The sequence below is a fragment of the Pseudozyma flocculosa genome (assembly GCF_000417875.1).
Source record: "Pseudozyma flocculosa PF-1 unplaced genomic scaffold scaffold00018, whole genome shotgun sequence".
Lineage (NCBI taxonomy): Eukaryota > Fungi > Basidiomycota > Ustilaginomycetes > Ustilaginales > Ustilaginaceae > Pseudozyma > Pseudozyma flocculosa.
In genome coordinates, this window is record NW_006920886.1 from 192257 (window position 1) to 215070 (window position 22814).

Below are 22814 nucleotides of genomic sequence, written 5' to 3' on the forward strand. Positions count from 1 at the left end.
TCAGCTTGGCTCGCCCTGACAACGTGGGGAAGCGCTGCAGCGCTGCCGGGCGTGCGCAGGCCGGCGTGTGGAGGAAGTCCAGCAGGCCAGGCCAGGCCAGCCAGGCTAGGCTGGGCTCAGCCGCCACGCCACGTCTCGACTCGACCAGCATCGCCCTCAAGTGACTCGGTCGGATGGTCGCTGCGAGCCTGACGTACTCTGACTCGGTCGTCGCTGTCTCGAGAGCCACCGGTCATGGATGCCCATCACCACTTTGTTGCCGGCAGTGGGTGGCGAATCAGCCGTCCGCCTCTCCCGCGGGTGTGGGGCTGTATCGGGGACTTGCGATGAACGGCAAAATCGTAGTCCCGATTGCATCGGGATGGCCGGCAGGCCAATGACGCCTCTGCTGGCTTGTTGGCCTGTGCTGGCCCTTCGCAGCGGCCCGGCCCTTTGCCTAGCCTGCCTGCCTGCACGTAGGGTCCACGGCCAGCTGTCACATCAGTCATCCGCTTGGCTTCATGCCCGCGCCAAGTTTGGCCACCGGCCTCCCTCGACCATCGCGACCTGGCCTGGCATGAGCTGACGAACGCTTCAGGCCCCTCTCGATCGATGCCTAGCCTGCCTGCTCGACGATGACGAGCCAAGAACAGCGCGAGCTTCCCCCACGACGAGGCGACGGCCTTCCTACAAATACGACGCTGGCAAAGGGCAGGCCTGCCGTTCCCACCACCTCCCCGCCATCCCCACAACCGCCCGACTCCTTGAATCCCGGCCTCGATACGGCCACCTAGCATCGCGGCACCCCTTCCTCGCAGAGCATCCCTTCCAGCCACCCGCCACCACCATGTCGTCGTCGAAGCGCGAGTCGACCAAGGACGATGACGGCGTCATTACGGCGTACCGCAACTACTACCCGGGCCGTCAGGAGCAGGAGTCGCTGCCCGGCCTCGACAGGGATATGGGCCCGCTTGCCGAGCACATCAAGGTCGAAAAGTGGGACAACGAGGGCAACCCGTACCTCGAGGAGTACAAGGGCACCGGCCGGCTCCAGGGCAAGGGATGCATCGTCACCGGAGGCGACAGCGGCATCGGCCGGTCGGTCGCCCTCTTCTTCGCCCGCGAGGGCGCCAACGTCACCATCGCCTACCTGCCCGAGGAGCAGCCCGACGCCGACGACGTCAAGAAGCTGTGCGCCGAGGCGCCCATGGGCAACAAGGAAATCAACCTCGTCCCGCTCGACCTGATGAAGGAAGAGGACTGCAAGATGCTCATCGACAAGCACCTCGAAAAGTGGGGCAGCATCGACGTCGTCGGTGAGCACAGCTCCCTGCGAACGGTGCCGTCGCGCTGAACCACACCTTGCTGACCTTTCGGCACCTTGATGCTTTCTCCGCCCTGCACCTGACCACAGTCAACAACGCCAGCAAGCAGATCTCGTGCAAGAACTTTGAGGACACTGACCTCAACAACGTCGAGAGCACCTTCCGCAGCAACATTCTCGGCACTGTACGCATCGTCGCCCGCGCCTCTGCTGACGGCTGTGCCTCAAAGTTCCAGTGCTGACGTAGCGAAAATTTTCTGTCTGCCGCAGTTCGCCGTGACCAAGTTCGCGCTGCCCCACATGAAGCGCGGTTCGACCATCATCCAGTCGACGTCGGTGACGGCCTACAAGGGCTCGGCGGCCATGGTCGACTACAGCGCCACCAAGGGCGCCCTGTGCACCTTGACGCGATCCCTCGCCCTCCAGCTCGCCCCGCGCGGCATCCGCGTCAACGCCGTCGCTCCCGGCCCTGTGTACACGCCGCTTCAGCCGGCCTCGAGGAGCGCCGACAACATGGAGGGCTGGGGCATCGGCCAGATCCCGCTCCACGGCCGCCCGGCGCAGCCCGCCGAGCTGGGCGCCTCTTACGTCTACCTGGCGTGAGTTGCGCTTCCGTCGGCAACGAGCTCGTGAGGGGATAATCTCCGGGCTGACATACCTCGTCCTCGCTCTCGGCCCTCTTGCCTTTGTCCGAACAGTGACTCTGGCGCCACCAACACCATGACCGGCGCCGTGCTGCACCTCAACTCTGGAGGGTGAGTCGCTCCTTGCTGTCGTTGTTGCCGATGCCCGATGTCGGTCGTCTGACACCCTCTCAATCAACCTCTCGGTGCGGTTCCCGCAGCTGGTTCGGCTCCTAAATGTGTCGGGCGCTCTCTCACGCTGCTCAGCAGTCAGGCGGAGTCCAGGTTGTACGGCGACTCCGGCTGTCCATCCCTCTGTCCACCAGCAAACGAAATGGAGCCATTCAGCGCATTGCTGATGATCGAAGGAGCGACACTCTACTGCCCGATGCGATCGTCGGTGGCCGTCGCAGAGGATGGAAGGGGAAGCGGCGTGGCCCGGGGATAGTAGTACGTGCGGGTCGAGTCCGAGGAAGAAATCGGAAGTCGGGCAAGATCCAGGGAAAACGTGTGGAGGAAGGATGACCTGGCCGCCGGAAGTTGGCTTGCCGCTCACCGCTCACCGCTCGCCGCTGCTCGACTGCGTGAAAGATCGCTGGGCGAGATTTCGCAAATCGTCACCGCCGCTGCCGACCGACCAACAGCCGAGTGGCCGCGGCTGCGCTAACGGCGCACGGCGGTGCTCCATATATCCTTGCTTGCCCCTTCCCTCCGCTGCCGTCAGACCCCAAGTAGCACCCACCCCACCCTCCATCTCTACTTCTCTACCGGCACTGCTTCGTCCATCCCGCCACCACCCCCTCCATAATCGCAAACTCGCACCTGCCCTCACCAGCCTATCCATCCCTGCACGCACACAGTCCGTTTCCGCAATGACCTTCAAGGCCTCGGACATCCCCAACCTCTCTGGCAAGGTGGCCCTCGTCACCGGCGGCAATGGCGGTCTCGGAGAGTGAGTGCGCTGGCGATGGGCAAGGAGCGGGCGTTTACAGTCTGACGGCGAAGGACGCCACACCATGACGAAACTTGCAGCTCGCCACTCGAGACCACCCCATCCTGACCCCTTCGCTTCCCGGCCCCCTCGCGCCACTTGCAGGATCTCGTGCCGCGAGCTGTCGGCCCACGGCGCCAAGGTCTTTATGGCCTCGCGCAGCGAGTCCAAGGCGCGCGACGCCATCGAGCGCATCAAAAAGGCCCACCCGGACGCCGACGTCAGCTTCATTGAGCTCGACCTGACCGAGCTGGCCAGCGTCAAGCGCGCCGCCGACCAGTTCAACGCCGCCAGCGACCGCCTCGACATCCTCCTCAACAACGCCGGCGTCATGGCCACGCCCTACGAGTTCACAAAGGACGGCCTGGAGCTGCAGATGGGCACCAACGTCGTGGCCCACTACCTGCTGACGATGCTGCTGCTGCCCAAGCTCGTCAAGACGTCGCAGCTGCCCGAGTACCAGCAGGGCGACGCCACGGTGCGCGTCGTCCAGGTGTCGAGCATGGGCCACACCATGACGCGCTCTCGGCCCGACTTCACCAGCCTCGAGGGCATCAACAAGCAGTACGCGCCCGAGGTGCGCGGCACCTGGACGCGCTACGCCAACTCGAAGCTCGGCAACATCCTCATCGCCGACGAGCTCAAGCGGATGCTGCCCGAGTCGGCGCGCATCTCGAGCCTCTCGCTCCACCCGGGCGTCGTCAACACGGGCCTGCTGCGCGGCGCCAACCAGTCGTACGGCAGCCTGCTGGGCTCGTTCTTCAACCTCAGCTCGCGCCTCTTCTTTACCCACCCGGACCAGGGCGCCCTGACGCAGCTCTATGCCTGCACCTCGCCCGAGGTCGACGGCAAGAAGCTGAGCGGCTCCTACTTCGTCCCCACGGCCAAGCTCGGATCCAAGTCGAGCATCGCCCGCGACGACGACGGCTCGCTGGCCGCCGAGCTCTTCCGCTTCTGCCGCGGCTTTGTCAAGGACAAGGCCGGCATCGACGTCGACCAGGTCCTCGCCGAGGTCGACCTCAAGACGCCCGAGTCGCACCTCTGAGCCGTCGCACTGCCTTGCGCGTTCCGAGCGCCTGCTCTTATGCCCTGCTTGCCATAGACTCGACGAATGTGACCCCGTGCCCACGAGTCGCGGCTGTGGGTCAGTCGACCCTCGATGGTCTTCTGCCTCCCGCCGCGCTGCCGCCCGATACCTATTGCCTATACCTTTCTTCTGTGTTTTGTCTTGCGGCCGCCACCATGAGTGTATGTACATGGCCGGATGTGGATCGCCAACGCTAAAGTGTCATGCTTGCTCGCCGCTGCCTTTGAGGTGGGCAGGCTCCCGCGTATTGCGGAGTATCTTCCATTGGTTCGGGAAGAGGAGGCGGGCGGAGCATGGGCCACCCCTTGCCTTAACCTGCGAGCCTGCGTTTTCGGCGGAGTCGACGTCCCGAAAGCCGACGGAGGGCTTTCCCCGGTTGGCTGGCTGGCTCGCCGGCTGCAGGGCTGGCCTGTCGACCCCACACCCCGGCCCTCTTGCTGGCCAGCTTGGCCCGGCACCACACCATTCTCCCCTTTTTCGATATCACAGCGTACAGTTCTCGGTCTCTGCAGCTTGCTCTTGCTTCCGTCTCGCTACATCAGCCTACGACCCTGCTTCTTGATGGAAGGGCTAGCCCGACCTCCATCACCAGCTCGCAACCCGTCAGAGGGTTGACGGATCAGCAAACGCACACTCTCGACCGGACACCTCCGGCTCGGTCATCGTATCCTCTGACAGCGCATCGACCAGCCTAGAGATCTGGTGGCACGCTCCAGCTCCTGTCTGGGAGGAAGATGGCATCCCCATCCTACAATGCCAACGCCTGGACCGATGCCACGTCTTCGACCAATCCACTCTCATCGTCCTCGGGGCAAGACAGCAGCGGCCCTACGAGCCTCACCACGCCGGTCGATACCTCCTCATCGCCCTTGATCGACTCTTCCACATATACAAGCCGCGGGTCCGACGCTCGATCTCACAAGTCTGCAAGAAGCGGCGTCAGCGACGACGACGAGGAAGGCGATGCCCCTATCTACTTTGCCGCCCGCTCCTCGGCCGAGCGGGTTCGGTCCTCTGACTCGCAGGCGACGAGGAGCGGCGCCGGGAGAATAGGAGGCTACCTCGACGAGGAAGAAGAGGACGGGAGCGGGGAGGCGGGCCTGCTGAGCGGCAAGCGCCGATCCGACACGGCGCGACCCAGATACGACGACGGCGAAGATGGACGCACGGCCACCGCGAGGTCGCGGGACGGAGATAACTCGTCAATCGCGGGGGGAGGGTCCTACTGGCGGCTAGCGGCCGAGGCGTCCAACACCATCTCGACCAGGGCCCTCGAGCACGTCGATGGGGGCACCACCAAGGAGCGCAAAAGGGCCTACTGGCGGGCGGCCGCCGTCAACCTCACCTTGATCGGCGGATGGTGTGAGTCTCTCCTGCCTGGCGAAGTCTCCTCTGCTGTGCGGCAGCAGATGTGGTGGACCTGACCTCCTCCTTCCTCGCTCCTCCCCACTGCCTCTTACGCCTCGCTGCGCAGATACGTTCTCGACGTTGATATCCATCTACAACAAGTGGATGTTTTCGCCGGACCGACTCAATTTCTCCTTTCCGCTGTTCGTCACCACCTGCCACATGGTCATGCAGTTCATCCTGGCCAGCCTTGCCATGAAGCTGTTTGACGAGAAGCTCGTACCGCGCAAGCCAAACGGCGAGAGGGCGCGGCCGAGCGGGCACGACTGGGCGTGAGTGCGGCGCCGGCGGGGGCGAGGGCGTCTTCTCTACCGCCACGGAGGGCTCACATCGCCTCGCTCTCTCCCTCCCTCGTTATGCCTTTTCCTCCCGCCGCTTCGGCAGGTCCAAGGTGGTGCCATGCGCCGCAGCAACAGCCTTGGACATCGGTCTGTCCAACACCAGCCTAAAGACCATCACACTGACGTTTTACAGTTGAGTCCGGACGAGGGAGCATGGCCTTGCGTCTTGTCGATTGACCCTGTCCAACGTGCCGCTGACGTCGTCTGCCTTTTGCCCACTCGTCTTTTCTGCCTCGACCGAACGGCAGCCATGTGCAAGTCGTCGAACCTCGCGTTTGTCCTCTTCTTCGCCTTTCTCTTCCGGCTCGAAATCATCCGCTGGTCGCTGATCGGCATCATCGCGCTCATCACCATCGGCGTGAGTCTGGATGAGCGTGAATCCGCGTCGCACATCGACAACGTACGACGGCTGACACCTCCCGCTTTTACTTTCGCCCCCGCCTATCCTCGCTCCGCAGGTGGTCATGATGGTGGCGGCCGAGACCAAGTTTGTGCTGGTAGGGGCCGTGCAGGTGCTCACCGCATCGGCCATGGGCGGGCTGCGGTGGACGCTGACGCAGATGCTACTCGATCGCGACGGCATGGGCCTCAACAATCCGATCGCCACCATCTTCTGGCTGGCGCCCGTCATGGGCGCATGCCTGGTCGTCTTCAGCGCCATCTTTGAGGACTGGCACGCCATCTTTGGCGGCGACGGCGGCTGGTTCGATGGGCTCTTCCGCTCCCTCAAGACGGTCGCGCTCATCACGGCGCCCGGCGTGCTGGCGTTTGGCATGAACCTGAGCGAGTTTGCGTGAGTGTCGCTGGCGGGCATAGAGGGGCAGGCATTCGGCTGTCTTTGAGGGCGCAGGTCGCTGACCCGTTCTTTGTTCCCCAACCCTTCACTGGCTCTTTGCTTCGACCGGATGGCAGCCTGATTCAGAGGACGTCGGTGGTGACGCTGTCGGTGGCGGGCATCTTCAAGGAGGTGTTGACCATCATGATTGCCAGCACCATCTTTGGCGACGAGCTGACGCCCATCAACATTACGGGCCTCTGCATCGCCTTGGTCGGTGAGTGCCCGCGGCGGGGCCACCATTGCCTCCGCCTTGCCCTCGGACTTGAAGCTGACCCTTGTTCTTCTCTCTTCCTATCTTGACCTGCTGGCTCCCCTCTGTAGGCATCGGGCTGTACAACTACCTCAAGTACCGCCTGATTACCCAGGGACCGACGGCGTTCAGCCGTACGTCGTCGTCGACGGGCCTCAATGAGCTGAGCGAGTCGCTGCGATCCCGCGCCTCGTCGCTGGCCCACTCGCTGGGTCGGCCGCGCTCGACGCGGGAGAGGGGCAGCGACGTCCACTCGCTCGCCACGACGAGGGGCCCAGGTCGATCTGGCGGCGCAAGGGGAGGCTACGATGCGCTGCGACACGACGACGGCGACGGAGACGGCGATGCGGTGCTGTTCGACCGCGACACCGAGTCGGTCTCTGGACGCGGCGATGCCGTCGAGATTGATACGCACAAGGTCAGCGTCGAGATCGTCTCGGCTGCCGAGCGGCAGAGGGAGAAGGAGAGGCAGGAAAAGATCCAGGAAGAGGCGGATCTCGCCGGATGGGACACGAGCGGCGAGAGGGAGACGGGCAACGGGTACGTCGAGAGGTGAGACGGCGCGGATCGTTGTGGACTTGGAGCCCGAGTCTGGTGCCCGGACCATGCGGCTAGAATACAGTGATGGTAGAGTCGTGCGCTCGAAGCGGGATCAGGTGCGATACGGAATGGCAATACGGAGATGCGGATGGGCGAGATGTCCGCCCGCCTCATTGCGCTGATGCCTGCGCGGGGGTTGCCTGTGCTTGTGGCTGTTGCGGCTTGACGTCGGCCGGTTCGGCCCCTTGTAGCTGCGCAGCATCGTCTCCTTCGAGGGTGTCGCCTGTCGGATCGCGCCTGTTTGATCGCGATACAAGAAGATGGAAGCCGTTGTGAGATACGATGCGCGCGAGACCCGCAAGAAAGGGTAGTGTATGATCTCGGCTGCGTGCAACGACGACAGCGACGACGACGACGACGACGTACCAAGTAGCCCAGTGTCTAGCCTGGCGGTTGGCCACCTCGTTGGCCCATCCCTGGTCCTTGAGGGCCTCTCTGAACTCGCGGTGCTGGAGCAGGTCGAGCATGTGGAGCGCCTGCGGGTACTGGAGGTACTTTACGTAGCGCGGGTGGCGAAAGTAGTTGAGGTGGCGGAGGTAGAGGAGCAGCGCAGGGCTCGACAGGTGGCCCTGGGTGGCCAGCGTGTGCAGGTAGTACGGGTTGGCCAGCGACGAGAGGAACTCGAGGTCCCGCGTGAATGCCGTCGTGTTCGCCTGCCGTATCGCCGGGTGCGGTGTCGTCGTCGTTGTCGTTGTCGTCGTCGTCGTCGTCATCTTGGGCTGATCCAAGGCGGACTGCAATGGACCGGGCTTGGTTGAACGGCGTCGAGGGATGGTGGATGGACGTGGATCGAGGTCAAGAGAAGAGAGTGTGTGTGTAGAGAGAGAAAAGTGAGGTGGTGGCCCGTGTGCCGGTCCGGAGTTAGACAGCTGGCTCAAGGCGGGCGGGCAGGGCTGAGAAGAAAGAAGGCCGAGCCGAGCAGCCAGGCCAGGCCATACGAGGGTCCTCACCACCGCCCCTTCTCTTGCGCCCACCACGACCACAATTCCCCTCTCTCTCTCTCTTCCTGTTCCGCCATTCAACTGCCCCTCGCCATGGCCAACACGACGCCCAACACTCTGCCAACCTGGCCGCCGAGCTCGCTGACGGTGCAGCAGATCGGCCACCTCGCCCACCTCGCGACCGACTACGCCCTTGCCAACGGCATCGTCTACCGCCCTCTTCCCCCGCCCGCGTCCTCGTCCCCGTCCTCGTCCTCGTCCTCGACCGACGCACCTGCGCCGACGCCGCCGTACGACAGCGTGATCCACGCCCCCTTTTCCCTCGTCCCCTCTCCCTTTCCTCGCCCGCTCTTTGACTACGCCCAGTCGCTGCAGCCCACCTACGACGTCCTCTATGCCTCGCTCGCCTCGTCGCCCGACTTTCTCAAGCGCGTCGTCGGCGGGAGCGTGTCCAAAGTCGACAGCTTCCAGGCGTCCCTCTGGAAGATCTACCAGCATCTCCAGAATCCGGACCGGCGCAGCAGGCAGAGGCTCGGCCTCGGCCTCTTCCGCAGCGACTACCTCCTCCATCGCCCCGACGACGACGAGGACGGCAAAGAGGGGCGGGCAAGCGAGCTGCAGCTCAAGCAGGTCGAGTTCAACACCATCTCGGCCAGCTTTGGCGCGCTCTGCACAAAGGTCGCCGCCCTGCACCGCCACGTCGCGCGCAACTCGGCAGGATACTTTGGCGCCCACGACGGCAAGCTCGCCGAGCTCGACCGGCTGCCCGAGAACGAGGCGCTCGATGTCCTCTCTTCCGGCCTGGCCGCGGCGCACAAGGCCTACCTCGAGCAGCGAGGGCTCGCCCCTGCGGCCGCCGATGCAGCCAAGGCGCCGCTGCCCCTGAGCCCCGTCGTCCTTTTTGTCGTACAGGAACACGAGCGGAACGCCTTCGACCAGCGCTGGATCGAGGACAGCCTGACGACGACGCACGGCATTCCCGTGCTGCGGCAGACATTTACGCAGCTGCAGACCAGCGCCATGCTCGAGGGCGCCGATCGAAGGCTCCACGTCGTACCGTCCTACGGCGGCGAGGCGATCGAGGTGTCGGTCGTCTACTTCCGAGCCGGCTACGGGCCAGGCGACTACCCGACCCAGTCCGAGTGGGAGCTGCGCGAGCGGCTCGAGTCGTCGTACGCCATCAAGTGTCCGACGGTGGCGCTGCAGCTGGCGGGGGCCAAAAAGGTGCAGCAGGTGCTTTCGGAGCCGCAGTGCACCGAGTCGATCCTCCTCGACGCTGCCAAGACGGGCGGCCGCGCCGTGTCCAAGGACGAGGTGGAGCGGGTGCGACAGAGCTACACGGACCTGTACCCGCTCGACGCGTCGGCGCTGGGACAGGAGGCCTACCGTCTCGCGCGCGCGCAGCCGCACCGGTTCGTCATGAAGCCGCAGCGCGAGGGCGGCGGCAACAATGTATACCGACACGATATCCCGCCCGCTCTCGACGAGATGGAACGTCTCGACGCCCAGGGCCTTGTCACACCATCCACCGCCGGCAGTATCGACGGCGGCGGCGGTGGCGAAGGAGAGGCGGTCAAGAGGCGAGAGGGGTACATCCTCATGTCCCTCATCCAGCCGCCGCCGGGTATCGGAAACTGGCTCGTCAAGGCCTCATCCGCATCCTCCGTCTCGCCGGGCGCGGCGGTACTGGCGCACGACGTCGTATCGGAACTCGGCGTCTACGGTTCCATCCTCTACCGCGACCACGACGACGAAGGGGCAGAGGGAAAGATCGAGGTGCGACACCACCGTTCCGGCGGGTTCCTCCTCCGCACAAAGGCGAGGGAGAGCGACGAAGGCGGCGTCGCTGTCGGATTCAGCGTCATCGACAGTCCCGTCCTCCTCTAGAGAGCCGTCGGCTCGGATCGGCTGACTGACTGCCGGTAGTCCGACTTCGTCTTGACCCGCTGCCGACGAGCACGGGCAGTAGAGCACGCCCACACCCGCATCCGCACCCGCACCCGCATCTCGACATGCGACTATCGCACAGTACAGCAGACAGACAATGACGATAAGTGACCTGCTCAGCGCACATGGCGACTCCTAGAGCCCCTTCTATAATTTACAACGGCCGGACCATGTCGCGCCCCTACTTGGACGCCTCAATCTCCTCGAGGATGCTGACGCGCAGCGCCTCTGCGGTGCGGAAGACGTCGACAAACGACGAGTACTGCGCGAGGGGAGCGAGGCGAAGAATGTCCGGGTGGCGGATGTCGGCCACGAGACCCCTCCGCTTCTCGGCGCGGGCGTGGGCGCGCGCCACGAGCTTCTTGTCGTCGATCGGTGGCGGCACCTCGCCGTCAGCGCCCGTCGGTGCCGGTGCCGGTGCTGGCGGCGCCGTGGCGGGTGCAGCGTCGGTCTCGGGGAACTGGATGCAGAGCTGCGAGCCGCGCTGCTTGGGATCCGATGGCGTGACGAGCTTGACGTCGACGCTGTCCGGCAGGAAGCCGGGCGAGGTGAGGAGCAGCTCGAGGTACGACGTGAGGCGGAGCGAGCGGGCGCGGAGGATGGGCATCACGGTACCGTAGCCCACCGCCTCAGCGTCGGCGCCACCAGCACCGCCACCGCTGCCGTTGCCGTTCTGTGTCGCTGCCGTGGCCGACTTGGGCAACTGGACGAGCTGCTTGACCTTGAAGAGGGTCTCGAGCGATCCGCGCAGCGAAGCCATGTCGAGCACCGATCCGTTCGACACCTGCCACCCGCCAGCGCCGGCGACGGGCTTGAAGTGCTCGGGCATGCTGAACCGCGTCTGGCGCTCGTGGCCGTACCACCCTGCGGGCCGGGTGAGCTGCTCGTCGGCGGCGAGGTCGGTCCAGCGCTGGTGGACGAAAAGGCCGCCCATGCCTCCGGGCCCGGAGCTGCCGTACTTGTAGGTGCACCACGCGGCAAAGTCGACGTTCCAGTCGTGGAGCTTGAGCGGCACGTTTGCGAAGCCGTGGGCGAGGTCGACGCCAAAGAGGATGCCATGCTCGTGGGCCTTTGCGCAGAGCCGGGGCAGGTTGAAGAACTGGCCGGTAAAGTACTGAACGCCGCCAAGGAGAACGAGCGCGGTCTCGCCCTCGCGTCCGAGGCGGTCGAGGGTGTCGAGAATGTCCTGCTCCTCGAGCGTCTTCGAGCCCGGGCGGGGCGCGAGGGCGACGAGGGACGTCTCGACGTCAAAGCCGTTGAGCTCGATGACTGAGCCAAGGGCGTAGCGGTCCGAGGGAAACGCCTTGAGCTCGTAGACGATCTTGTGGCGCACCTTTTGGCCGCGCTGCCTGGCCTCGTCTACGTCGCCGCGGAAGCCGACGCCGAAGGGCTTGACGGCGGGTCTGTAGAAGGTGGCGAGGAGGCTGTGGAGGTTGCCGGTGAGGGATCCCATGACGGTGACCTCGGAGGGCTTTGCGCCGACGATGTCTGCGCACATTTCCGATACGTGGATGTCCATCGAGGTCCAGGGACGGTTGTAGGGGTGGCCAAAGTGGCCGATGACGGCTTTGCGCTTCCAGGCGTCGAGCTCCTGGCCGACGTAGTGCTCCGAGAGCTTTGGGAGCGGGCCGAGCGAGTTGCCGCACATGTAGAGGGCCTCGTCGGTGGGTTTTGCGTCCGGGTTGGACTGGGAGAGGGCGGCGGGGTCGCAGACGTCTGCGAGGGTGGGGATGTGGTAGTGGTGCCTCATTGCGTTGAGCGGGTCAGCGGCGTCGAGGCTCTCTGCGATTGCGCGGTCGGTGAGCTGTGCGTTTGGACCGAGCTGCTTTGCGATGTGCTGCAGCTCGTCGCGGAAGTGCTGTGGGTCGAAATCCTCATGGTGCTGGTAGGGGAAGGCCGCGGTTGCGGTGGCGGGAGCGGCGGAGGGCATGGCGGGTGGATCGGGAGGGTGAGTGCGCGGGGGGCGAGGGGCGAAGGGGGAGGGGCTTGGGATCTAGGCTGGCCTGAGGGGAGACGAGTGCTGTGCGGAGCGATGGTGGTGGGCCGGCCGACCACTTTATAGACGATGGCGAGGACGACGACGAGACAGCGAGCAGCGTGGCATGACGGCGTGCGGCGGCGGCGGCGGCGCCGACGACGGACGGCTTGAGCGACGAGGATGGCGAAGAGGAGAGAGGGGGGCCGCTGCCAAACCCTGGCCGCGGCAAAGGCCGGCTATTCGAGCGCGTTTGCTGGCCTGACCTCGCAGGCTGGGGCTGGCTGACAGCTGGCCTGCCACAGGGCTGGTCCTTGCCACTCCGCCCACATTGCCCCCCCGCAGGCGAGGCCACGGCTCATCCCTTTCCGAACGTCGCTTCGTCTGCGGTGGGCCTGCTTCGCTCCACCTCTCGCTCTATCTCTTCTCGATGGGCTTTGCCTGGCCAGGCTTGCTCTGCCCGTCTCATGCCATCATGGCTCCTGGGCCGGCCGCCTGGTAGGCCAACCTCAAACGGCCTCGCCTCGCCTTGACCGGCCACCTAAGCCGCTGTCGAGCCCAAAAGAGTCGCCGAGGCCCGCCCGTGGCTCGACATCGTGTCGCAGCGGGTCCGCCGGTTGCCAGACTTCGAGAGCGGCTCCAGCGACATATACGGGCACGCGGGAGCTCAGCCCGCACCGTGCGTGCTCCGCCTGGCCAGGCCCCGCCCGCGCCAGTCCCGACTTCCGAAACGACGCGCCCATCTTGCTCGCCGCCCGGCCGGCCAGGCTGCATTCAGGGTCAAGCCCCCGCACCCCATCCTGACCATCTTCCCAGCCAGCCTCCATCGTCGGCCTCGAACTCGACGCCGCTCCAGCTCCCAAGCGCCAACCGCCCACAATATGGCGCCCGTCGCCACCGCAGACTCGGCAACTGGCCCATCCCCCTCGCCACTGTCCGCCGTCCCCGTCCACGCCGCAGTCGATCCGCCCAAACCCACCCCGCTCACCCGCTTCGACTACCACGCCTCTCCCTACTGGAACTCGCAATGCCCCCTCATCATCGACAACGGCTCCTCGGAGCTCCGCGCAGGCTTCTGCCACGCAGATCCCTCGGCCGCAGCAGACGTCATTGCACGCGGTCCGCCCTATCACTACGACAACCTCGTCTCAAAGGTGCGCGACCGCAAAAAGAACCTCACCCTCCTCCTCGCCGGAAACGACGTCTACGCAGACGGCCTCACCCGCGGCGCAATCCGCAGCCCCTTTGACAACGACGTCGTCTGCGGCTGGGACGCAATGGAGACCATGCTCGACTATACCTTTGCCAACCTCGGCATCGACACCGAACGCGTCCAACACCCCATCTGCATGACAGAGACCCTCTGCAACCCGGCCTACAGCAGGAGCATCATGAACGAGCTCATGTTCGAGGCCTACGACGTTCCCTACGTAAACTACGGCCTCGACTGCCTCTTCAGCGCCTACCAGAACGGCGTCGGCGACGATGCGCTCGTCGTGTCCAGCGGCCACAACAGCACCGTCGTCGTACCCATGGTCGCTGCAAAGGGCGTCCTCACAAATGCAAAGAGGTGAGCAGACCGTGCGCGGCCACAGAGGCACCCACGATCGTTCCGCATCGGATCTCTTCTCATTTCATCGCATCCTCCTTCCCTCTCTGTCTCACCGCGCCAGGCTGAGCTGGGGCGGCGCCCAGGCCACCGACCTCCTCTTCCGCCTGACGCAGCTCAAGTACCCCGGCTTCCCAACCCGGGTCACTGCGTGGCAGGCCCGCGACATGCTCGAGGAGCTCTGCTACGTCTCGACCGACTATGCCGCCGACATCCGAGGCATGGAGATGATGCCCTCGGCCTTTGGCCCAACGTCGTCCGACCCGAGCGCCTCAACCTCGTCTTGGACCGCCATGGAAAAGGCCGACGTTGTCGTCCAATTCCCCTACCTCGACGCCGTCCCCGCGCAAAAGTCCCAGGAGGAGCTCGACGCGCAGGCGGAGCGGCGAAAAGCCGCCGGGCGGCGCCTGCTGGAGCAGACGCGCAAGATGCGCCTCGAAAAGATGCTGCAGAAGGAAAACGACCTCAAGTACTACACGCAGCTCAAGGAGTGGAAGGGCAAGGAGCGCAAGGCCGAGTACATGAAGCGCCTCGAGTCCGAAGGCTTCAGCAGCGAGCAGGAGCTCGAGGCCACAATGAAGAAGATGGAGGCTGCGCTCAAGCGGTCGCGCGCAAAGGAGCTCGGTGAGGAGCTCGAGGAGGAGAAGCAGGAGGAGCCCACCTTTCCCCTTGTCGACGTGCCCGACGCCGATCTGGACGAGGAGGGGGTCAAGGAGAAGCGGCGGCAGCGGCTGATGAAGGCCGGCCACGACGCGCGCCTGCGCGCCAAAGCAGAAAAGGCTGAAGAGAAACGGCTGCGAGACCTCGAGATCCAGCGCGACGAAGACGAGCGTATCAACGACCCCAAGGCGTGGAGCGCGAGGATGCGCAAGGACTACGACGACGCCATCGACCGCATCAAGGAGCGCAAGCGGCTCAAAGAGATGCTGTCGGACCGCAAGTCGCTGGCGGCCCAGCAGCGCATGAAGAACATCACCGCACTCGCCTCGGACTCACCCGGCGGCAGCGGCGCCAACACGCCCGGCGGAAGCGCACGCAAGCGCAAGCGCGGCGGCGACGAGGACACATTCGGAGCCGACGACGACGACTGGGCCATCTACCGCGAGATCCAAAACGCCGACGATTCGGAAGAGGAGGAAGACTCGTTTGCCCAGCTGGCGGCCATCGAGCAGCGGCTGCTCCAGTCTGACCCAACGTTCACCGTCGAGGAGACGTACGCGGCGCGGTTGGCGCGCAAGAACCGGCTCACATTGACCTTCTTCAACGGTCCGGGCGGCGGGGACGAGGCAGCCATCGGTTCAGACCTCCAGGCCCAGGCGGCGGCGGCGGCAGCGGGGGCGGGGGCGGGAGCGGGGGGCAAAAAGGGAGCACAGGACAAGGATGCGGCGGACAAGAACGAGTCGGACCCGGAGACGATCAAGCGGGCACACCAGCTGCACCTCAACGTCGAGCGGATCCGCGTGCCCGAGGTGCTCTGGCAGCCGGGCATCGCCGGCGTCGACCAGGCGGGACTCGACGAGATCTGCGCCCACGTCCTCAACGGCTTCGAAGTCGACACGCGCGCCAAACTCATGAAGGTGAGTCTGCCTGACCGCGCGACCCGCTGCCCCCGACCCATCTCGGATCGAATCAACCCCAGCTAAAGTCACGGTCGCCCTTCTCCCTCCTCTTGTGAACCCGCTCCCTGCCCCCACCGCGTCCAGAACATCTTCTATACGGGCCGACACACCCTCTACCCCAACTTTGGCGCGCGCCTCAGCTCGTCGATCCGCGCCACCCAGCCCGCCTCGCTGCCCATCTACGTGCGCCCCGCCAAAGACGCCCGCTTCGACGCCTGGCGCGGCATGGCGCGCTGGTGCTCGACCCAAAACGACGCCTTCCGCTCCACGGCCATCTCGAAGCGCGACTACGAGGAAAAGGGCCACGACTACTTTATCGAGCACCCCTTCAGCGCCAACTGGTCGGCCTGAGCGCCCCCCCTCCCCTCGGCACGGCACGGTGCGCCAGGGGCAGGCCAACGCCGGGCGCAACACGGGAGCGGGCGCAGTATCGGAGACTTGTATTGCAGCGCAGCAGCACGGGGATATCGGAGCAAGGGTCAGTCAGCAGCCATCGACCACGACGACGACGGCGACAACAGCGATGGCGAGTACACGATGGGAAGCAGGCTAGGTGATCTGCGCCCGACCGGGAGCCCGGCTCATGCGTATGCCCACTTGCCTGCGTGGTCGGCCCACGCGGCGAGATCGGCGCTCTGGGCCTCCTCGAAGCGGACGCGCACGGGAACGTCGGCGTTGCCGTCCTCGATCTTGTCCTGCGCACTAGCGCCGGCGCCCGCCTGCATGGCCTGCGGCACCAGCACGCCGACGCCGCCGCCTCCGACGCGAGTCTCATAGCACCGGTAGCCGTCCCTCTCGAGGTCGGCCATCAGGCGGCGCAGCTCGGCCTCGTCGACGCCGTCCGGCAGCAGCGTGACGGCGCACCCTCCGCCGCCGGCTCCCGTCAGCTTGGTCGACAGGCGCAGCGGCTCCATGCCCGTCTTTGTGCGGATCGCCTCGAGCGAGGGGTGCGACACCTTGAGGCCGACGAGCTCGTCGTGGTTCTGCCGAATGAGCCGGGCCAGGCCCTCGAGGACGGCCTCGCGCGGCGTCGAGGCGTCGGTGAGCAGGTGCTGCGCGCTGTCGGCGATGCTCTGGATGGCGGCGAGCGCCGAGGCCACGCGGTTGGGCTCGGCGTCCTTCTGCGCGGCGACGCTGGCCACGAGGCTCTTGGTGTCGCGCCCGACGCCCGTGTCAATGAGGAGGAAGCGGATCGAGTCGAAGCCAGAGAGCTTGGCCATCTGGTTGGCCGCGAGGCTGTTGGACGGGTGGGCGCGCGTAAAGGCGATGGCGCCACCGTGGACCGAGACGGCGTTGTCGACGCCCGACGGGTTGCCGTGGCACACCTTCTCGGAGATGAAAGCCCAGGCATTGATGAGCGCAGCGTGGTCGGCGGGGACCGAGGCGGCGCCGGCGGCGGGCGCGGGCAGGCGGCCGTAGAGGTAGATGAGGGCCGACGCCAGGCAGCTCGATAGGGCGGCGCTGGAACCCAGGCCGGCGCCGATGGGCAGGGCGGAACGCAGCACAAACGCCTGGCCCCGGGCGTCACGCTGGCCGGCGATGCAGAGATACAGGTAGAGGAAGGCGACGCTGGCGGCGTGGCTGCGCTCGCTCTCGTTGACCACCTCGCCAACGTTCTTCTCGATGGCGGTCAGCAGGCCGGCGTCGAGCGACGTCGGCGAGCTCAGGCCGCCCTGCTGCTGCTGCGGCTGCTGGGCCAGCGAGGCGGGGACGGCGTGCCAGGGCAGCTCGTCGATGGCCCAGACGTGCTCGACGCCGAGGTCGGGGAGGTTGAGGCTGATCTTGCCGTCCTCGCGAGGCGTCACGCTGGCGTAGCACCGCAGCGCCACCGAGGCGGCGATAGCCTTGACGCCGTGGACGACGGCGTGCTCGCCAAACAGGATGACCTTGCCGGGCGCGCTGACCAGCAGCGACGAGGGAGGCGGCGGGTGGCCGCCGCCGCCGCCGGTTTCCCCCTCACCGCCGCGCGTCTCCATCTTGGCTCTGTCCATGCCGGCAACGAGTGCGGCCACCTTCTCGTCGGCGCCCCCCGACGACGACGCCGTCTGTGGCGGAACGCGTTCGTAGCCGTTGTTGACCGGCGATCCGACGCGGGAATGGTAGACGCTGCTGCTGCTGCTCGACTCTGGTGCTTCGCTGTCCGAGTTGAGGTTGTTGTGTGCGTTCGCTGCTGACGACGACGACGACGACGACTTCCGTCGGATGGCGCCGGCCTCGAGGAGCGCGCTCTCGAGGTCCTCGAGCAGGTCGCGCTGGTCCTCGATGCCCACGCAGAGGCGGATGAGGTCCTCGGGCATTCCGCGCTCGGCGCGCGTCTTTGGGTCGATGGAGGCGTGCGACATGAGGCAGGGCATGCTGATGAGGGAGTTGACGCAGCCAAACGAGACGCTGATGCCCCAGAGCCGGGTGGCGCCGACGATGCGCTCGCTGAGCGCCTTGTCGCCCGTCGAGAAGCTGAGGACCGATCCGGGACCGGCGGCCTGCTTGTCGTGGACGGCCTTGGACGGGTGGGTTGCAAGGCCCGGGTAGTTTACCTTGAAGCCGAGCGAGTCGAGGTAGTTGGCGACGGTGATGGCCGAGGCCTGCTGGCGGTCCATGCGGACGGCAAGCGTCTTGATGCCGCGGAGCAGCAGGAACGAGTCCATGGGTGTGAGGGCGTTGCCGATCGAGTTGATGGTAAAGGCGAGCTGCTTGCCCAGGTCGTCGCGGTCGCACGCAATGACGCCGGCCATGAGGTCGTGGTGTCCGCTGAGGTACTTGGTGCCCGAGTCGTAGACGACGTCAACGCCGAGCTCGAGGGGCCGCATGAGGTAGGGCGACATCATAGTGTTGTCGACGACGACGATGGCATCCGGCGCCCACTTTTTGGCGGCGCGCGCGCAGCGTTCCAGGTCGCAGATCTTGAGGCAGGGGTTGGTGGGCGTCTCGAGGAGGAGCATTTTGACCTTGCCGCAGAGGCCGAGCTGGGCGTCGCGTGCGCGCTTCTCGAGCGCCTCCTCGACCTTGGCGGCGTCGGTGGTGTCGACGTGGTCGGTGTGGATGTTTTGGTGGGAGGCGAGGTAGCCGAGCAGGCGGTTGGTGCCGCCGTAGAGGTCGTCTCCGGCAATGATGCGCTCGCCCGACTTTACCATGCGGGTGATGACGTCGAGGCAGGCCATGCCGCTGCTGACGGCGAAGCTGTACTTGCAGTTCTGGAGCTGGCAGAGGTGGTGCTGGAGCATGGAGCGGGTGGGGTTGCCGGAGCGGCTGTAGTCGAACTCGGCGCCGGGGAGGCCCTTGAAGGTGGCCGACATGTAGATGGGGGCCGACGAGGAGCCGTACTGGTCCTTGTGGTTGGGGTCGTCGACGGTGGCGCACTGGGTGGCGAAGCGGTAGCCGTTGGGGCCGCGGCGATCCTTGTGGTCGAGGTAGGCGGGCTTGGGGTGAGCGTCACCGAGGATCGAGGGTTCGGGCGAGGTGGGCATCGACGAGTCGAGGGACGCGATCGAGGAGCCCATCTCGGTGAGCGACGGGGTGATGGTCGACGCCGCGGACGACATCTGGCTTTCGGTTTCAAAGCGCGACATGGCGGTGGTGGGGGCGTGGAGCAGAGGGGGAGCGGTGGTTGACTCGAGAGGCGGCAGACGTGGTCGGTGACAAGGCTAGTGGGGAGCGATGGTAGCAAATTCGGCCCGCCCCGGTGTGCTAAGCGTGTGCGTGCGTGTATGTGTGTGGCAGAGCCCGCTCTTGCAAACAAAGAGGGGAGTGCGATGGGTGGGCAGAGTGATGATGCCCGAGAGAGGGAGGGAGAGTATGCGGTGGTGATGGCGGTGTTGGTGGTCGGTCTGTCAGGTGGCGGGCGGGGTTCGCTGGACAAGAAGGCCGCAGCGCCATGCCGGCCACTGCCCGAGTCACGGCCGGCTGGGCCCGCCTGATCTGGTCTGGCCGTGCGTGGGCTCTGCAGGCAACCTTGGCCATGGCGTGATGAGAGCGCCCTGAACTGGCCTCGCCTGGCTTGGCCTCGCCTGGCCTGCCCGCCCCTGCCTTTGCCCGGCGCTTGCCCGGCCACGCTGTGGCTGGCCGGTCCGCCCCCTTGGCCCGAATTATTGACCCCCTCGGGATTCGGGAGTCGAGGCGCAGCAAAGGCCTCTGCCTGCTCGAAGCTCCACCTGCAAGCCTGTCTTCGGATGGCATAGCCAGGCACACCTTGTCTGCTTGCCACCATCATCCAAGTACTATCACTCCACATCCGCCGTCCACTCGCGGCTCTTCGTCTCATCCTCACATCCCTCACCATGGCCAACCGAACGGACAGCAGAATATCTGAGCATGCCACAAAGGCAGCAGAGGCCTTTGTCTCGGCCTACTACGCCGCCTCCGACTCACCGCAACGCACCCAGGTGAGCCTCGTTCCCTGTTCGACACTCCTCTTCGCTGCCATGTGCTGATTCAAAGCTACTCGTTGGCACTCCCGCTCCGCTCGCAGCTCGTCCCAACTCTCTACCTCCCCAACTCCTCGATCGTCTGGAATGGCACTCCCGTCAGCGGACAAGCAGAGCTGCTCGCCATGCTCAACTCGATGCCCGGGTCAAAGCACGAAGTGCAGACCTTTGACTGCCACGCCCTCTCGGGAAGCATCCAGGGATGTGAGTGAAGTCGCTCCTCGCTGGCCCGATCCGTCCCTGTCCTCCTCCCCCTTCCCCACCCCTCCACGCCATCTCGATCTCGAGGCTCCGTTGCTGGAAGCTCGAGTCGCACCGACCCTGCATCCATGCTCCACTGCTCGAAGCCTCGAGATCCAGCCCGACATTGTACGCCCTTGGCGGACCGTCGCGTTGATCCTTTGGTCTGCGCCGTTCCCTATTCCTCCTGGAGGTGGGATCGGTGCAAGACAGTGGCAACATCGACAGAGGCCCCTTCTGGGGCCGCCGCTCTTCAAAGGACTCGAGGCACTCGAAAGCACAGATGTCTTTCCTTCGCCCCGTCTCCCGGCTGTGCTTGCTCGCGAGCGCAGCGGTGCGGCGAGCCGAGGGGGAATGAGTAGTATATAGAGCGCACACCCTCTCGCCATCGCTCCAGAGTCTCCGCCGGGCACGATCCGAACGCTGTGGCTGACGCATCGCATCATGCCCGTTCCCGCCCCCTTCCAGCCACGGCGACGCCACCTTCGCTGCTGCTCACCGTCAGCGGCCTGGTCTCGCACCACACGCCAGAGTCGCGATCGGCGCAACCGCCATCGAACGCGCCCAAGTCGTCGTCGGCGGCCGGCGGATCCTCGGCCTCTGCGAAAAAGGGCGGCTTTGATCCGGACGCGCCCATCTCGTCGCACCCGCGCTGCTTTTCGCAGAGCTTCCTCCTCGTCCCCTCGCAGGCGGTGCTGGCCGCCCAAGGCGCCGCGGCAGGCCAGACGATAGACGGCGGAGTCAGCGCCAGCTCGACGTCGGGCAAGGATGGCACCGGCGTCACCATCGCCGACAAGTACTTTGTCCAGGCCGACACGTTCCGCTTTGTTGGGTAGCCTCGTCGCGGAGATCGAGAAACAGGGCAAGGCTGTAGTGCCGGCAATACCCGCGCAGCAGTGGCGGCATGCGCACGAACAAACAACGACCGAGGCGGGGAGAGAGGCCCGCCAGCCATCGTATCGATCGATCATGCGATTGTCAGAGTGTCCAAAGTCGTGGCAGCGGGTAAGGAGGGGTATAAAGAGGCAGAGTCGCCACGGTGGGGCATCCGAAAGCGGGACGGCTAACCGCCGTCTGTCGTGTGTGCTAGAACTCTTCGCGGCTGGCCCACGAGGAAAAGTCGACGTGCTTCCACTCTTCGCTGCCGCACATTTCGGTGCCGTCCTTTCCCTGTTCGAGGCTTCCGCAGCGCGCCCACGAGGGCGGGAGGGCGCGGGCGGGCGAGGTGGGTTGGGGTTGGTGTAGCCGTGCCGGTGCTGGATCGTCGTCGTCGTCGTCGTCGTCAAAGGGCGAGAGGGGAGTGAGGGCGCTGAGCGACGATGGCGGTGCTGGAACGGGGGCCGAGGAGAGGTAGGATGCGAGGTGGGCCGAAGCGGGGAGCGACTTGGTCTGCCGTGTCATGGTGCGCGGTGGCAGTGAGCGGATCGGTCGGTCCCTCAATGTCGTCTGGTGCTGCTGCGAAGGAGGCGGAGGTGGGGGAAAGGAAGCGGTGCCATGCTCGTCGTCGTCGACATCCATATCCGCACCGCTGCCACCCTGATCCGCAGGAGTGGACGAGTCGCTGCGCGAAAACGAGTTGGAGGTGTACGAGACGTCTGAAAAGGTCCGACACGAGCCAGACGCCGTCGACGACGAGGAGGAGGAGAGGGCGGTGGATGTGCTCGCCTCGGATGCGAAGCTATCGGTTCGAGCGTCGCTGTGGTGGCGAGAGAAAGCGTTGGCGGTACGATGCGGTGCGGCGAAGGGGGGAAGGGATGGGATGGCATTGTCGAATCAACGTTGCGCTCGTCGTCTCAGCTTCTGCGATGCGACGCGATGCGGCGCCACGCGCTGCGGCGGGGGGCGGGACACTCACTCTCGTTCGCGCTTGACATTGACCCTCCAGCTCGAGATGGGACGCATAGGACCCCTCTTGCCATCCTCGTGCAGCTCGGTCGAGGAACAAGCAGGAGGACCGAGGACGACAGCGGCGGCACTACGGGTATGTCGGTACCCGTTTCCGACCTGGGCGCGGACCCGCCAGCCGATGTTCTGGAGCTTCAGCCGCGTCTCCTCGGACACGTCGCCCCTCTCCCTCGTCGTCGTTGCAGAGGAGGAGGAGGGTGAAGCGAGGCCCGAGGAAAAGGAAGAGGGGCGCGCGCCGAAATGCCGCTTGTACGAGGGCGACGAGTCGTCCATCTTCCCACAGTGCGACGGGGTGAGGATGGTCGTGGATGGTGGGTTGGGACGTCGTTCTTGCGACGGAGTGTGGCTGCCGTGTAGTGTCGTGGCGTAGCGTGGAGCGGGTGCGGTTGCGGGTGCGGGTGCGGGTTTGGGTGCAGGTGCAGGTGCAGCGGGTGCGACGTGATGCCAGCGAGAGTCGTCGACGCCAGGATCAGGGGTTGGAGGTGGTGGGAGGGGAAAGGCGGGGTCTGACCGCAGCCTGCGGAGACGCGGGCGGCCAAGGATTTCAACTCTACGCCGAGGCGCGTGCCGAGTCCGCCGCGCCCACGCGTAAAGAGGACTAGGGCGCGTCGCGCCGCTGAGCCAGGCTGGTATGCCTAGCCCGGCCTAGGCCGGGCAGGCCGGCACGTCCCCTGTCCATTTTCAATATCGTTTCGAGATCACGACGCCGGTAGCTAG

General features: G+C 65.7%; 10 protein-coding genes across 10 annotated transcripts; 6 read left to right on the forward strand and 4 right to left on the reverse strand.

Moving 5' to 3' along the window:
- Window positions 1-826: 826 nt before the first annotated feature.
- PFL1_05145 (uncharacterized protein) lies at window positions 827-2163 on the forward strand (the record flags this gene model as incomplete). Its single annotated transcript, XM_007882675.1, has 5 exons — window positions 827-1295; window positions 1394-1488; window positions 1574-1902; window positions 2002-2058; window positions 2148-2163. 5 exons carry the CDS (start codon window positions 827-829, stop codon window positions 2161-2163), a joined length of 966 nt encoding a protein of 321 aa, XP_007880866.1.
- Window positions 2164-2798: 635 nt separating this feature from the next.
- Window positions 2799-3962, forward strand: PFL1_05146 (uncharacterized protein; the record flags this gene model as incomplete). Its single annotated transcript, XM_007882676.1, has 2 exons — window positions 2799-2878; window positions 3023-3962. 2 exons carry the CDS (start codon window positions 2799-2801, stop codon window positions 3960-3962), a joined length of 1020 nt encoding a protein of 339 aa, XP_007880867.1.
- Window positions 3963-4738: 776 nt separating this feature from the next.
- PFL1_05147 (uncharacterized protein) lies at window positions 4739-7396 on the forward strand (the record flags this gene model as incomplete). Its single annotated transcript, XM_007882677.1, has 7 exons — window positions 4739-5366; window positions 5479-5683; window positions 5796-5884; window positions 6001-6110; window positions 6211-6545; window positions 6665-6804; window positions 6912-7396. 7 exons carry the CDS (start codon window positions 4739-4741, stop codon window positions 7394-7396), a joined length of 1992 nt encoding a protein of 663 aa, XP_007880868.1.
- A 154-nt stretch (window positions 7397-7550) lies between these two features.
- PFL1_05148 (uncharacterized protein) lies at window positions 7551-8153 on the reverse strand (the record flags this gene model as incomplete). The annotated part of the gene is made up of 2 exons (XM_007882678.1): window positions 7551-7677; window positions 7807-8153. The coding sequence occupies 2 exons, from the start codon at window positions 8151-8153 to the stop codon at window positions 7551-7553; spliced, it is 474 nt and encodes a 157-aa protein (XP_007880869.1).
- A 321-nt stretch (window positions 8154-8474) lies between these two features.
- Window positions 8475-10268, forward strand: PFL1_05149 (uncharacterized protein; the record flags this gene model as incomplete). Its single annotated transcript, XM_007882679.1, has 2 exons — window positions 8475-10157; window positions 10200-10268. 2 exons carry the CDS (start codon window positions 8475-8477, stop codon window positions 10266-10268), a joined length of 1752 nt encoding a protein of 583 aa, XP_007880870.1.
- Window positions 10269-10509: 241 nt separating this feature from the next.
- PFL1_05150 (uncharacterized protein) lies at window positions 10510-12258 on the reverse strand (the record flags this gene model as incomplete). Its single annotated transcript, XM_007882680.1, has 1 exon — window positions 10510-12258. The coding sequence occupies one exon, from the start codon at window positions 12256-12258 to the stop codon at window positions 10510-10512; it is 1749 nt and encodes a 582-aa protein (XP_007880871.1).
- Window positions 12259-13184: 926 nt separating this feature from the next.
- On the forward strand, window positions 13185-15882 carry PFL1_05151 (uncharacterized protein; the record flags this gene model as incomplete). The annotated part of the gene is made up of 3 exons (XM_007882681.1): window positions 13185-13873; window positions 13977-15489; window positions 15616-15882. The coding sequence occupies 3 exons, from the start codon at window positions 13185-13187 to the stop codon at window positions 15880-15882; spliced, it is 2469 nt and encodes an 822-aa protein (XP_007880872.1).
- Window positions 15883-16112: 230 nt separating this feature from the next.
- On the reverse strand, window positions 16113-19097 carry PFL1_05152 (uncharacterized protein; the record flags this gene model as incomplete). The annotated part of the gene is made up of 1 exon (XM_007882682.1): window positions 16113-19097. The coding sequence occupies one exon, from the start codon at window positions 19095-19097 to the stop codon at window positions 16113-16115; it is 2985 nt and encodes a 994-aa protein (XP_007880873.1).
- A 708-nt stretch (window positions 19098-19805) lies between these two features.
- On the forward strand, window positions 19806-21028 carry PFL1_05153 (uncharacterized protein; the record flags this gene model as incomplete). The annotated part of the gene is made up of 3 exons (XM_007882683.1): window positions 19806-19910; window positions 19997-20156; window positions 20661-21028. 3 exons carry the CDS (start codon window positions 19806-19808, stop codon window positions 21026-21028), a joined length of 633 nt encoding a protein of 210 aa, XP_007880874.1.
- Window positions 21029-21278: 250 nt separating this feature from the next.
- Window positions 21279-22370, reverse strand: PFL1_05154 (uncharacterized protein; the record flags this gene model as incomplete). Its single annotated transcript, XM_007882684.1, has 2 exons — window positions 21279-21888; window positions 22048-22370. 2 exons carry the CDS (start codon window positions 22368-22370, stop codon window positions 21279-21281), a joined length of 933 nt encoding a protein of 310 aa, XP_007880875.1.
- Window positions 22371-22814: the final 444 nt, after the last annotated feature.